At 44.2% G+C, this 12,720-nt stretch overlaps 3 protein-coding genes and 4 non-coding genes across 9 annotated transcripts; 5 read left to right on the top strand and 2 right to left on the bottom strand.

Annotated features, from left to right (window-relative positions):
- Nucleotides 1-785: 785 nt before the first annotated feature.
- Nucleotides 786-4,723, bottom strand: rnaseh1 (ribonuclease H1). 2 transcript variants are annotated; one of them, XM_025056785.1, is made up of 8 exons: nt 4,039-4,723; nt 2,883-3,007; nt 2,357-2,554; nt 2,180-2,279; nt 1,803-1,857; nt 1,615-1,699; nt 1,386-1,510; nt 786-1,068 (listed from the first exon to the last, which is right to left on the bottom strand). In XM_025056785.1, exons 1-8 carry the CDS (start codon nt 4,041-4,043, stop codon nt 934-936), a joined length of 828 nt encoding a protein of 275 aa, XP_024912553.1. In that variant the 5' UTR covers nt 4,044-4,723; the 3' UTR covers nt 786-933. The 2 variants fall into 2 exon arrangements, with proteins under 2 accessions (XP_024912553.1, XP_008311838.1); XM_008313616.3 differs by lacking the exon at nt 4,039-4,723 and adding an exon at nt 3,230-4,029.
- rps7 (ribosomal protein S7) lies at nt 4,058-7,614 on the top strand. Its single transcript, XM_008313617.3, has 7 exons — nt 4,058-4,131; nt 4,776-4,861; nt 5,014-5,085; nt 5,446-5,589; nt 6,121-6,185; nt 6,874-7,024; nt 7,501-7,614. Exons 2-7 carry the CDS (start codon nt 4,787-4,789, stop codon nt 7,576-7,578), a joined length of 585 nt encoding a protein of 194 aa, XP_008311839.1. The 5' UTR covers nt 4,058-4,131; nt 4,776-4,786; the 3' UTR covers nt 7,579-7,614.
- Nucleotides 5,122-5,342, top strand: LOC112487265 (small nucleolar RNA SNORA73 family). Its single transcript, XR_003050198.1, has one exon. It is a non-coding gene; the product is annotated as a small nucleolar RNA SNORA73 family (small nucleolar RNA).
- Nucleotides 5,743-5,963, top strand: LOC112487268 (small nucleolar RNA SNORA73 family). Its single transcript, XR_003050201.1, has one exon. It is a non-coding gene; the product is annotated as a small nucleolar RNA SNORA73 family (small nucleolar RNA).
- Nucleotides 6,373-6,593, top strand: LOC112487267 (small nucleolar RNA SNORA73 family). Its single transcript, XR_003050200.1, has one exon. It is a non-coding gene; the product is annotated as a small nucleolar RNA SNORA73 family (small nucleolar RNA).
- LOC112487266 (small nucleolar RNA SNORA73 family) lies at nt 7,062-7,282 on the top strand. The gene has a single exon (XR_003050199.1). It is a non-coding gene; the product is annotated as a small nucleolar RNA SNORA73 family (small nucleolar RNA).
- A 7-nt stretch (nt 7,615-7,621) lies between the features above and the next one.
- On the bottom strand, nt 7,622-12,714 carry LOC112487198 (interactor protein for cytohesin exchange factors 1-like). 2 transcript variants are annotated; one of them, XM_025056783.1, is made up of 9 exons: nt 11,582-12,714; nt 10,058-10,392; nt 9,605-9,678; nt 9,193-9,264; nt 8,937-8,992; nt 8,685-8,764; nt 8,403-8,589; nt 8,042-8,214; nt 7,622-7,969 (listed from the first exon to the last, which is right to left on the bottom strand). In XM_025056783.1, the coding sequence occupies exons 2-9, from the start codon at nt 10,214-10,216 to the stop codon at nt 7,814-7,816; spliced, it is 957 nt and encodes a 318-aa protein (XP_024912551.1). In that variant the 5' UTR covers nt 10,217-10,392; nt 11,582-12,714; the 3' UTR covers nt 7,622-7,813. The 2 variants fall into 2 exon arrangements, with proteins under 2 accessions (XP_024912551.1, XP_024912552.1); XM_025056784.1 differs by having other exon boundaries at nt 8,958-8,992.
- Nucleotides 12,715-12,720: the final 6 nt, after the last annotated feature.

Raw genomic sequence — 12,720 nt, 5'->3', positions numbered from 1 at the left:
GTGGGGGGGGAGGAGGGAGGAGATGTGATTTCCACCACAGTTTTACAAACATGTTGTCAACTGTGAGGAACCAGAACCAGAGGAGGAACAGGTTCTCCAGGTTCTTCACCACACCTGACTCGTTAGGTCAGAGGTCAGTGGAGGTCAGCTGGAGGTCAGACGACCGACCATTTGCTTTGACGTTCCCTCTGTTTGTTCCACCTTCTTGGATGGATGTAAAGAAGTCGTGGAGAACCGGAGGAACAGATGTTCTTCAGGTCTGTGGAGAGAAGAAGAAGAAAAGTCCACCAGTGTGTGTGTGTGTGTGTGTGTGTGTGTGTGTGTGAATGCATTTTTTTTAAATATGTATTTTTATTTTATTATATGTATTTTTTTTTATAAAAACTGAGTTTCTACTGAAAATAAATAAATAAAAATATTTTCTTTTTCATTTAACAAAACGTGAATGGTTTTATTTATTTTAGACAGGATCCAGGTCAGCAGGGGGCGCCACCACCTAATTAAATGAAAATGAAAGCATATTTAACCTGTACTTTTTCTAATATAAACTCCTGTGTATTCTCCTGTGAACGAACCCTCAGCTCCGAATGCCGTCCTTTAGCGCCCTCTGCTGGATAAAACACTTCACCACATCAAAGCTGGTGGAGCCAGAGAAAACCAACCAGAGTTTTCTTCTAAATTCTCACCTGAGTCTCAGTCTCTCCGCTCCACTGCCTTCACCTCCTCCTCCTCTCACTGAATAATCATCGAGGTAAAATATAGAAACAAACAAAAATAAATTGGAATGATTTTAAATCCCAAAGGAAACTTTATTTTCAACATTCAACAGAAAAAACACATTAAAACAAATCAGTTCCTTTTAAAGTGACAGTGTGTGAATAAAGAGAGTTGATTGGTTGATGAATGTTGATCAGCACCTTCAGCTTCAGCCTGTCAATCAAATTCACTCTCATCACTACTGTCCTCGTCCAGGTCCTGTGGCTCAACATAAGGCTTCACAGCTCCTTCCTTGGACAGGCGGTCGGCCTCCTCGTTCCCCGTGTAGCCAGCGTGACCTGGGACGTACATCTGTAGGAGGAGGAGCAGGAGGAGGAGACACACACACACACACACACACACACACAGGTGAGTGACTTCCTCAGGAACACCTGTCTAACACTACAGAATCAATCATACTTCATAGATCCCCTGGTGGAAGTTGTTGGTATTACAGCTGCTCCTACCATGAACTGATGCTAATTCAATCTTGTTCATTATTATTAACAACAGTACCAACCACCACCAGACGTGGGCGCTGTCAGGCTGAAGTAGTCTGTGTGTTTCTTTCCCACTAGTCTAACATGTGTTTGTGAGGTCAGCAGGTGTGAGGTCAGCAGGTCATTTACCCAGACCACCTGCAGCTCAGAGTTCAGTCTCTCCAGCTTCACAAACTGGTCTTTGTTGACCACGTCTCCTCCAGACTTCAGCTTCCAGCCGTTCACCTTCCAGTTCTTCACCCACTTGGTCACACCTGCAGGGGGAGAGGGGGGGAGGGGGGGGGTGGTGCACTGTGAACCTCACACACACACACACCAGTGAATGTGTGAAGGACAGGAAGAGGAAGTCCAGTCTGACCGTTGATGGTGAACATGCTGTCAGTGTAGAGAACCAACTTCTTCAGCTGCATCTGTCTGGCCTGTTTCAGAGCCGTGTACGCTGCCTGACACACACACACACACACACACACTTTTTTCTTTACTCTAATTTGAAAAGAAAAAGAAATAAAATATAGAAGTGATTCTTCAGATGCTGAACCACTGGACCTGTAGCTCTGCTCTCTGATTGGTCTGCCGTCCCAGGAGGCGCTCTGACACGTTCCTGTGAAGAGAGACAGACAACACTGACTGTTCCGACTGTACTGACTGTACTGACTGTTCCGACTGTACTGCCTGTACTGAGTATTCTGACTGTTCCGACTGTTCTGACTGTCCTGCCTGTACTGACTATTCTGACTGTTCCGACTGTTCTGACTGTACTGAGTATTCCGACTGTACTGACTGTCCTGACTGTTCCGACTGTCCTGCCTGTCCTGACTGTTCCGACTGTTCCGACTGTCCTGCCTGTACTGACTGTTCCGACTGTCCTGACTGTTCCGACTGTTGCGACTGTTCTCCAGGTTCACCCTCTGGGTTCTCCTCACCGAGGGTGATTGTGGCCCCAGTACACTCCGATGCCGGCTTTGGCTCCACTTTTCCCATTGCCTGTGCAGCAGCCATCGGTGTAGACCACCACAGCGTCCCCTGGAGTGGAGGGCAGGTATGACACATGGTCAGTTAACACACACACACTCACACACACACACAGCTGGGGTCCTTACCCATGTATGTGAACCCGTCACTGCTGCTTCCTGCAGATGAACCTGTGGACTGTTTGATTCGTTTGCTGGTGTTGGGCTCCTCCTCCTGCTGCTCCTGCTGCTCCTGCTCTGAGTGGAGTCTCTTCTTACCCAGAGGGATGTACTCCAGAGGCTCTGGACCTCTTTTAGGAAGACAGACGGTGGACACTGAGCTCTGGGCTGTCGGAGAGAAAACAAACTCATCTGACTGTGAAGCAGGGAAAGAAGATGAATCTTTTAGCTGCTGCGAGCCCTGTTTACAGGCCTTACATCAAGAGTTAGCTTGAGGCTACCTTTAGGGTAACATTCTTTTCTTGGCTATTTTTGGATGACTTCCTGTTATTATTTCTTGTGGTCCTAGCTTACAAAGATATTTTAGGAAGATGTTTGTCTCATTTCTTAACTTTCTGTGCCCAGGTTTTTCTAAATGAACTAAACAGAAGAATTCAAACTGCTGTTATTTCCCTTTGAGGCTCAGCGTCAGACCTGGGGAGGGAACCTGACGTACCTGTCTTCACTGCAGGAGGGGCAGAAAATTCAACCCCTCTGACAAAGGCCCAGGCTTCTTTCTCTGATGCAAACTTTTTATAAGAGGCAGACTGAAACTTGTCCACCTGGGTTTTACATTCATCCCTAAAAAGGCACAAAGGGGAAATAAAGCAGATTATTGAACTAGGATTTTAATTCAAATACGACGCCACCTTCTGTGAGTTTGACTTTAATAAAATCAACATCAACACAATCATACATCTCTCCAAATGTGCAGTTTGTTATTACAGACCATGTCATTTGTGAAGACAACGTCAGTTTTCTTCTAAGGATTTTTACATGATATAAAGGTTGACAAAGTCTCACCATGACTTGTACACTCCGGGTTTGACACCTTTTCTTACTGCGTAGAAAAACTTGCCCTTCACCATGTCGTCAGCGGCGGCGCTACAGAGGCTTCTGTGAACTGCTCTGAAAATGCCGTTCAGTCTAAACATATCACCGAGACCCGGAAGTTGCTAACATTCTGATGCTAACTCACGCTACAAATAAATAACACCATTTAAACTGATGAGACTGTACCCGTTCGCTACAACAATGGTAAATACAGTAGTAGGCTAACAACACTTAGCTTCCCGCGCTATCTAACGAGTCTGTGTTTAAATTAAAGCGGTTGTTTGTTTTAAATCATCAGTTTCAGCTAAACCGAATATTTAGATAAACTCTGGCTTTTGTAACTGCAAAAGGACAGAGGAAAAACAAGAGTTGATAACTCGCGGTACCGAGCTACATGCTACTCAAGAAACTCTCTCGATAATGCTTTGTTGCGTTCAGGATTGGTTGTTAAAATGTGTTGTATGTTTTATAAATAAAGACAAATAATGTAGTATGGGTTCTGTTAATATCTCGTTACATGGACAATATCTTCAGCCTATCAGATCAAATCAATTTAAGAAAATGTGCAGACACGCGGCGGCTAAACGTTAATTCTACTTAAATAATAAATGAAAGGATGAGCAGGATAACAACGCTACTATATTCACGTTTTCTAAGCTAATTTTCGCCTGTAAATCTTCGCTTGATATTCAACGCATGCGAGACTCATAACCGAAATAAAACGCGACCCCAGTATGATAACACATACGGTAACTGTGTGGCGTACTCAAATAGTTTACCTCATAATAGGTCTGTGAACGCATCACTAACCGCGTTGCATTTAGGGAGTTCTCGCGATGATCCGGTCTCTTCCTTGGCCGTCACTGACAGAGGTTAGTCGTGCTGTTTTGTCCTGAATCGATGTTTTCTTTTATATATGTTGTCCTAATTTATAAAATTAAGATTTTCTCATGTCCTATGACCTTTTAAATGCTGATGCGTTAGATTATGTATTTTGCGGTGATGGATGGCCATTTAATAAAATTATATTAAGCATAGGAAAGGTGCCTTGGTTGAATAGGTTTTAGCTAGTTTTTAGCAGGCCGTACATGCGTTAAGACAGTGAGCTGAAAGTAACACGCGAGAAACTACATCCTCGAAGAAGACTAGTTGTCGCAAATATTATTTGCTACCAGCAGTGTGCATTTTAAAGGCAATTTGTAGCGTTTGAATTAGGCAATATGGCGTAAAGCTAAGCTAAAATAGTCAACTACTTTGTAGCATAGCATGGCTAACCCGAAGTTTGTTACCCTGTGGAATACTTTAACAATTTTAACGTGGTTTAAGATTTATTCTGCACTGACACTGAATATTTTCTATTAATTGCTAGCGTTAATAATTTGATTTCCCACAGACTGTATAGAGCCCTAACATTAGCACGTTTCGACGCGCTAAGGCTAGGCTGCTAACATCACTCCAGGAGTCACATCACTTGACAGTTACTCAGTGTTTCCTTTTTTTATGTTTATCTCTGCAGAGACAAAGGCCATGTTTAGTACCAGCGCCAAAATAGTGAAGCCGAATGGCGAAAAGCCAGACGAGTTCGAGTCAGGGATCTCCCAGGTAAGAAGACCCTGTAGAGTCTGAAATGTAAATTTATGACTATCAGAAGAGGTCACTTAAAGTTTTTTGACAATGATTTTGTTTGACTTCATTACTTACTTATTACACTGAACAGTTAGAAATCCAAACGTCCTTTTCTTGTCCTCTTTCAGGCTCTGCTTGAGCTGGAGATGAACTCTGACCTGAAGGCTCAGCTCAGGGAGCTGAACATCACTGCAGCAAAGGTAGGACTTTTGAAGTATCACTAGTTTAATGTCAGTCTGACGTGGACATCCAGAGGGTTCTTCTCTCTGGCTCTGTCCTGGTGGCGTACGGGAGCGTAGCTCTGGGCTCAGACGTACAATCCCCTTCCACGACGTCGGAGAACAAGCTCCGTCCCCGGCCATAGAGGCTGGTGAGGACGGGCGTCCTGCATATTCCTACACCTTCCCAGAGTCCTTTGGGGCAGTGACTGGGGAGTTAAACCATGCAGTGCACAAACAGATTTGTCTTGAAAAACCCTTGAACAAAGGGTTCGTTTTGAAGAATCATCAATGTTGGTTTCCTTGAGATAGATGTTCTGGTTTTCCCTTTTTTGTTTCCAGGAAATCGAGGTTGGTGGCAGCAGGAAAGCCATCATCATCTTTGTCCCCGTTCCTCAGCTCAAGTCCTTCCAGAAGATTCAGGTTCGTCTGGTTCGAGAGCTGGAGAAGAAGTTCAGCGGAAAGCTTAGGGTCTTCATCGCACAGGTGAGGAGGAGGAGGAGGAGAACGGTGGTGCTGAAGTGAACCTTCTCCCTTGACAATGCAGACAAATCTGGGCCAAGACTCTTCTGTGTAGCTGTGACCTTTAAAGATGTTGATCTTACCCAGAATGCATCGCTCAGTAGACTGTGTTTGAAGCTGACGTGGACATCCAGAGGGTTCTTCTCTCTGGCTCTGTCCTGGTGGCGTACGGGAGCGTAGCTCTGGGCTCAGACGTACAATCCCCTTCCACGACGTCGGAGAACAAGCTCCGTCCCCGGCCATAGAGGCTGGGGGGGAGGGGGGGCCTGCATATTCCTACACCTTCCCAGAGTCCTTTGGGGCAGTGATTGGGGAGTCAAACCATGCAGTGCACAGTATATTTGTAGAAATGAGATGAATAGAATTTGATGGTGTGGTGTTTTTCTCTGATATCTTTAAACAGTGGATGTGGTTCAACCATCTGATGATGAAGTTTGGTCTTCGTTGAAAAGAAATTTTTAAAACTGGAGTTTAATTTCTTTTTTCATTCTTCAGAGGAGGATTCTGCCCAAACCCACCAGGAAAAGTCGTACAAAGAACAAGCAGAAGCGTCCCAGGAGGTGAGTCGGACTCGGGTCTGGTTCAAGGCTGGTTCTGCTGATGGACATGGTCTCTGTCAGCTAGTACTTCACAGCAGTGGAGATGACCCTGGTCAGTCTGTCTTTGTCAGTGTCCCCTACAGTCAATCACTTGTCTGTCCTGTTAGTAACTAAATGTTTGGTCCTCCCTGCGTGGACCTCAGTCAGTCTGACGTGGACATCCAGAGGGTTCTTCTCTCTGGCTCTGTCCTGGTGGCGTACGGGAGCGTAGCTCTGGGCTCAGACGTACAGTCCCCTTCCACGACGTCGGAGAACAAGCTCCGTCCCCGGCCGTAGAGGCTGGTGAGGACGAGCGTCCTGCATATTCCTACGCCTTCCCAGAGTCCTTTGGGGCAGTGACTGGGGAGTCAAACCATGCAGTGCACAGTATTGTAATCATAATCTGAGATTAAACTTTGACTGATTTCTGTTTTTGGGGTCAACTTGTGTTTGTACTGTTGAGTGAAATGTCTGACATTTAGAGGAAGAACTCAAAACAGAACCATTAAAAAAACATGTTTGTGAGGTCAGGTGATCTTTAATTTACTTTGAGGAGGAACATCATTAAATTAGAGGTTAAAGGTCATGTGGACAGGAAGCTCTTGTGTAATGAAAATGTCCTGGACCTGACCCTGGGTTCTAACACATCCTCTCTGCCCTCGTCCCTCAGCCGTACGCTGACTGCGGTCCACGACGCCATCCTGGAGGACCTGGTGTTTCCCAGTGAGATCGTGGGCAAGAGGATCAGAGTGAAGCTGGACAGCAGCCGGCTCATCAAGGTCCACCTGGACAAGGCACAACAGAACAACGTGGAACACAAAGTGAGTGGATGAGAGCAGCGGTACCGGTCCTGTGGTTCTGACGTGGACATCCAGAGGGTTCTTCTCTCTGGCTCTGTCCTGGTGGCGTACGGGAGCGTAGCTCTGGGCTCAGACGTACAATCCCCTTCCACGACGTCGGAGAACAAGCTCCGTCCCCGGCCGTAGAGGCTGGTGAGGACGGGCGTCCTGCATATTCCTACACCTTCCCAGAGTCCTTTGGGGCAGTGACTGGGGAGTCAAACCATGCAGTGCACAAGGTTCCTGTAGAAAGTCTCTTTGGACCAGAATAGTTCTAGTCCCATCTTGATGGTTCATTTCTGTTGTTTTAGTGATGGTGACGTTTGTTATATTTAATACTGACTTTAACTTAAAGACCATTTCTTTACAATGACCAGTCTGAAAGAGATACTTTTATACTAATCAGCTGATCGATGCTGTGACCTCTGAAGCTGACCTCGATTATTTCCCTCTTCTAGGTGGAAACGTTCTCCGGTGTCTACAAGAAGCTCACAGGCAAAGATGTTGTGTTTGAATTCCCAGAATTCCAGCTGTAAGTGGAGGTGACAAAATAAATTTGTTTACTGTCATCAGGTCTGTCTTTTGTTTGACTGTCTGTACAAAAAGTCTCTGGTTCAGACTGTGGGTCTGAAAGTTGATTAAAAGTGACTGAGGAGGAGGAGGGTAGTTTACAGCTGCACCACGTGACCTTTCATTCGTTCTTTAATACTGCCACCTATCGTTCTAAACCCATACTGTAGTTGATCAACCCACCTGTAATAAACAGCGCTCTCATGACTGCTCTGCAGTGCCCCCTGCTGTGCGGTTGTGCTGTCCGATGGCCTTCATCAGGATGAGGTTGTTGAGTTTCCACTCTCTATAGAGCAGGGCCGTGAGGTCAGGGCAGGTCAGGATCTGCTCCATCAGCATCAGCTCCGCCTCTTTTGCCTGGTGATGTAATAAAGGTTTAAAATAAGAATCAGGACCTTGGTTGTGTAAAAGGTCAACCTTAGGACTGACCTTTAACGTGCTCCTGAGGATCCTGAGCAGATGGACTTTGTCGTTGACCCTGTCGTCTTTACTTCGTCGGATGAATGAAGTTCTGAAGTCTTTTGTGTTGGACAGTCCCATTGGGGTCAAGTGTGCTGCCTTCAGGTGACGGCACAGTTGTTTCATCTCATCCCATGGTTTTCCTGGAGAGAAGTTCAAGGTTAAGAAGAAGAAGAGGAGGTTTGTGGTCTGAGCTAAAATCACTGATTTTCTCTATGGACTTTGGAACATGGAGTGATTTAAAAATGTCTTGGTTTCCTCTGACGACCCAAAATCAAACCGAGCAGAACTCTGTGATGATCTCGTCCAGATAAGAGAACCAGGTGTTTACCATCAGCAGCTTCACCGTTTCCTCCACTGTGGGTCAGAGAATCTTCAGTTTCTTCCTCCAACACGTCCAGCTTCTTGGTGGGATCTTCTGGTAAAGGTGATCCACTGGTGCTGAAGGTCTTGCCCCCTGGGGCATCTGTGCTGGGGCTAACGGAGGTGGCAGGGCAGGATGGAGCCTCACAGACAGACTAGGACCAACCAAAAGTGTTTTTGATATTTGTTACGTCATGAACTCCACAGATGACCATCAGTGAGCGTTAGAACGTTCTTGATGGAGACTAACGTTTTCAGCACTGTTGGAGTCCTGAGAACAGATGGTGGCGCTGTCGTCACTGTCCTGGTTGCTGTCTTCACTGTAACACTCTGAGCACAAAACAAAAACATTAGTGGTGCTAAACTTTCAGACAGTTCTGAGCTAACATTTGATATGATCTCTCGGCCAAATAAAAATACACCGCGAACCAGATTTGGCCCCCAGGCCTGAGTTTGACATGATCTTTTAGCTAATGCTAACCTTTAACTCCCTAACCCTAACCTTCAGTGTGTGTGACGTCACCTGACCCAGCAGCTCTGGACAGTTCACTGATCCACCTGGAAACACACACACACACACACAAATACAGACAAATACCATGACATTTTCCAGTCAAAGGAAACTCCTCTTAGAAATGTTAAATATTTAAAATACATTTTAAAAATTACAAAATATTATTTTTTAATTAAGAAAATGTAAATTGTAAAGTTGTAAATGTAATTTGTGACAGTACAGAAACAAAGGAAACGGCAGCAACCTGTTCATGTTAGAGGAAGTGTTTGCAGCAATGACAACGGTGACCACCAGGGGGTGTGTTGCTGTGAAGACACTGAAATGAAAAACAGCACTTTTCTATCACTTTTCTCTTTTAAAAGAATGTTGACTCTTTGAATCGGTTCACATCTGGTTCCACTGCATAAACGGTACCGTCAGCAGACGAGGGGGCGGAGCCTGCAGAACACAGCTTCCTGATTGGTGAAGCTGTCTGCATTTGATTTGACTCAAAAAAAACTTTTAAAGAATTTTGTTTGTGAATGTTGGATCTTTTTGAAGTGGCCACCAGGGGGCGCAGGAACCGTTTGGTGGAGTTTTTATTTGAAGGATTGTTCTGCAGTGGAACCTCAGACAGACTGATGAAGGAGAACCCTGAGGTTCCCTGAAGGTCCTACTGTTTCCTCCAGCTCTGTCTGGACTCCTGGATCCTGAACCCTGACAGGTTTATGAAACCTTCAGCCGTCTCTGCCTGGAGCAGGAGGAGGAGAAGAAGAAGAAGAAGAAGAAGTGAGTCGACAGCACGGTGACGCCAGCAGAAGCGTCAGGTTCCTATGTGAAGACTGTGGTCACAGTCACATCAAAGTGTTGACTAACATTTCTGTAAAAAACTATTTCATTAAATAAACGATCTAATAATGAATTAAAGATTCACTGATAAAAGGAAATAAAATTCAAATAAAATTCAGAAACGTCACTTCATGGACGTTCAGCCGTCATTTATCCTGGACCCTGGTGGGTACACGTACTCCCTCTTGAGAACCACTGCTGTTCTGTAAGCGATCTGTAAGCTGACCTGAGACTCCGACCTATCCGGGTCCTACCTTGACCTGGTTGACCCAGGGACTCACCATCTGGTCCTTGTACCAGTACAGACTGGTGTTCTTCAGGACAAACCAGTATCTCTTCCACCTGCCCCCCAGGAAACCTCGTCCCTCCTTCCTGCGGTGGAGCCAGCCGTGAAGGTCGACCACACCCAGGTCTCTGACCGAGACACGCCGCCGACTCATGACCTCTGTGACCTTCAGGCAATACAAAGTCAGACACAGACAGGCGTCAGCTTCAGGTCAGTCGTTGGGGAGTCAGTATGAACAGTCACCAACAGTCAGACCACAACAGTCGGAGAACATCCTTCCTGTGTCACATGATCTTCACCAGACGGCTGCTCTGCTCGTTCTCTGTTCCTCTGTGAAAAACAGACCTTTGTCACTTAGTAGAAATAAAGGTTTGATTCAGTCAGACAAAAAAAAAAGAAGAATACATCTGTGGGTTTTTTTTTACTCAAGAAATTGAGAATTTGTCAGAGAAAAAAATGAGAGACATTAAAACACCTCAGATCATCAGTATATAGTATATACATACAGTATATATATATATATATATATATATATATACACACATAAAAGGGATGCTGAAAGATCACCGAAACAACACGAGGTGGGGGGGTGGGGGTGGGGGGGTCCACTCCAGTCTGTTAGCACACGTTTGACTCTGATCTACTCTGATCCTCTGATCTTCATCACCACTGGACTTGATCCACGCTACAAACATCAATGATCAATCAAATGATCTGCTGCGATGGACACAGAGCAGTGTTCCAGATGAGGGGCGGGGGCCCTGGTTGTCTGATATGTTCTGTGAGGTCCTATATATCTATATCTATATCTATATCTATCTATCTATCTATCTATCTATCTATCTATCTATCTATCTATCTATCTATCTATCTATATATATATATATATATATATATATACACACATATACATATATATACACACATATATACACACATATACACACACAGTATATAACAAGTCTCGACCTAAAGGTCATCTGAATGATGTCGCCCTCTGCTGACTGAGAGGAGCACTTGTCATCTGTGTTTGACCACTAGACCAAGGTCCACTACATTTAGTCACGAATGATCCAGAATAAATAAAAGCCAGATGTGACACTTATCAGTACCACATCCATTAACCAAAAAACACGATATTAATCTATGACTTTTGTGGGAAAAAATCCCCAAAAACAAAATGTACGGAGGAACGGAGTAAAGTCTCGGGCTGTTTATTTGATTATGACGAAAATCATAGTCACGATTCTTTTGGATTCATATAAAATCACAACTATTCAAAACTATTGCTGATTGGTTAGAAAAGTTGCTATTATTAAACTTTATTGTACGTTAAACTGACGTCATATCAAATCGAAACAGTGTGCTCTTCTGTTCACTGTATTTTCCTGGCTGCCTTGAACGCACCATGACGTTCCGCCTGACCATATTCAGACACCTTTAAGACGATGCTACAGTTGTAGGTTCCATTTCTACGTCTACCTAAAGACACGGGGTCGTCAAACAAAAACATACTCACTCATTTGTCAATGTCTGACGTCACGTCTTTCCATAAAAACCTTGAAGTCACGTGTTGTCATGATTCCACTGTGTCCTCCTGATCATTCCCACGTGTGTTCCTGAGTTCGTGCCAAGTACTCACTCAGACATGTTCTCCAGGAGCATGCGCAATTGGGTGATTTTCCTCACGGAAGAAAACCGCTTCAAAATTGATTAATGTACAACTTTTTAAAAGTTTTCTTATCACGTGTCCGTACCTGCCACACGGGGAACACACGTGTACGCGAATATCGTTAAATTCAAGTACATTAGTCCATTTGTCGAAATGACGTCAGTTTTCACCAACATGGCGTCTCAGTTTACCGCCGAACGGTTAAAGACACCGATGTTTTTAAATTAGAAGTGAAAACACGCGCTGTCATAAGTGAAGTGCACTCTAGAAGTTTATGTATAAAACATTTGCTGTATTAACAGTTAACATTAATAAAATCCGAATCATATTCATGAAAAACACTTTCTTCTCTCAGGTGGACTGATTTTATGGGCAGGGAAAAGCGATTGCGTATTCCAATGGGGTTTGTGCGCATGCGTAGTAGACAAAGCCTACAAATCGAAAAATACAAATCTGACAGAACACCGTGTTCCACGTCGCGGTAATGACGTCACTGTGGCTACATGAGCTAGCTAGGATATAACAACAGGTTATACGACATTTCTAGATGATATTGACGCTTTCTTTTAACAAAATAAAATAAATTAAAGATGTGGATTTGTTCAGGCAGGAGTCGCCAGGAGTAATCCAGTAGGTGACGCTGTTGTCCTTCAATCAGAGGGTTGTATGTTCGATTTCTGACCATTTCCATTCGCCAGTCGGGTTTTAAACCAAATAATATATAAAACGGAAGAAAGTAAAAACACTTTTTTACTTTTATGTTTTTATTGAATTAAAATTGTCGCAGAAAAAACAAGCTGCAGAAAAATGATAAAATAAACATTTTAAAATGATAAACTTTTTTAAAACAAAGTTCACAAAAACACTTTTCGGAGGAAAAACTTTGTTAAATGTAACAAGTTTGAACAAACGTGTAACTTTAGCTCAGCAGCAATCTCTGTGGCCATAAGAGGCAATTACAGCATAATGGAACACTGGATTTCCCA

The sequence above is a fragment of the Cynoglossus semilaevis genome, chromosome 7 (assembly GCF_000523025.1).
Source record: "Cynoglossus semilaevis isolate Cse_v1.0 chromosome 7, Cse_v1.0, whole genome shotgun sequence".
Lineage (NCBI taxonomy): Eukaryota > Metazoa > Chordata > Actinopteri > Pleuronectiformes > Cynoglossidae > Cynoglossus > Cynoglossus semilaevis.
This window is presented reverse-complemented; position numbering and strand designations above follow the sequence as displayed.

What these genes read in the sequence shown, in the direction of transcription:
- rnaseh1 (XM_008313616.3), bottom strand. Translation starts at nt 3,360, where the DNA reads ATGTTTAGACTGAACGGCATTTTCAGAGCAGTTCACAGAAGCCTCTGT. An exon ending in CCCTCCTGCAGTGAAGACAG is followed by an intron (nt 2,555 to 2,882) that starts GTACGTCAGGTT and finishes TCTCTCCGACAG; the next exon opens with CCCAGAGCTCAGTGTCCACC. An exon ending in TGACGGGTTCACATACATGG is followed by an intron (nt 2,280 to 2,356) that starts GTAAGGACCCCA and finishes CCTCCACTCCAG; the next exon opens with GGGACGCTGTGGTGGTCTAC.
- LOC112487198 (XM_025056783.1), bottom strand. Translation starts at nt 10,216, where the DNA reads ATGAGTCGGCGGCGTGTCTCGGTCAGAGACCTGGGTGTGGTCGACCTT. An exon ending in TGACGTCACACACACTGAAG is followed by an intron (nt 8,765 to 8,936) that starts GTTAGGGTTAGG and finishes TTTTGTGCTCAG; the next exon opens with AGTGTTACAGTGAAGACAGC. An exon ending in TCCTCAGGAGCACGTTAAAG is followed by an intron (nt 7,970 to 8,041) that starts GTCAGTCCTAAG and finishes TTACATCACCAG; the next exon opens with GCAAAAGAGGCGGAGCTGAT.
- rps7 (XM_008313617.3), top strand. Translation starts at nt 4,787, where the DNA reads ATGTTTAGTACCAGCGCCAAAATAGTGAAGCCGAATGGCGAAAAGCCA. An exon ending in TCGAGTCAGGGATCTCCCAG is followed by an intron (nt 4,862 to 5,013) that starts GTAAGAAGACCC and finishes GTCCTCTTTCAG; the next exon opens with GCTCTGCTTGAGCTGGAGAT. An exon ending in TTAGGGTCTTCATCGCACAG is followed by an intron (nt 5,590 to 6,120) that starts GTGAGGAGGAGG and finishes TTCATTCTTCAG; the next exon opens with AGGAGGATTCTGCCCAAACC.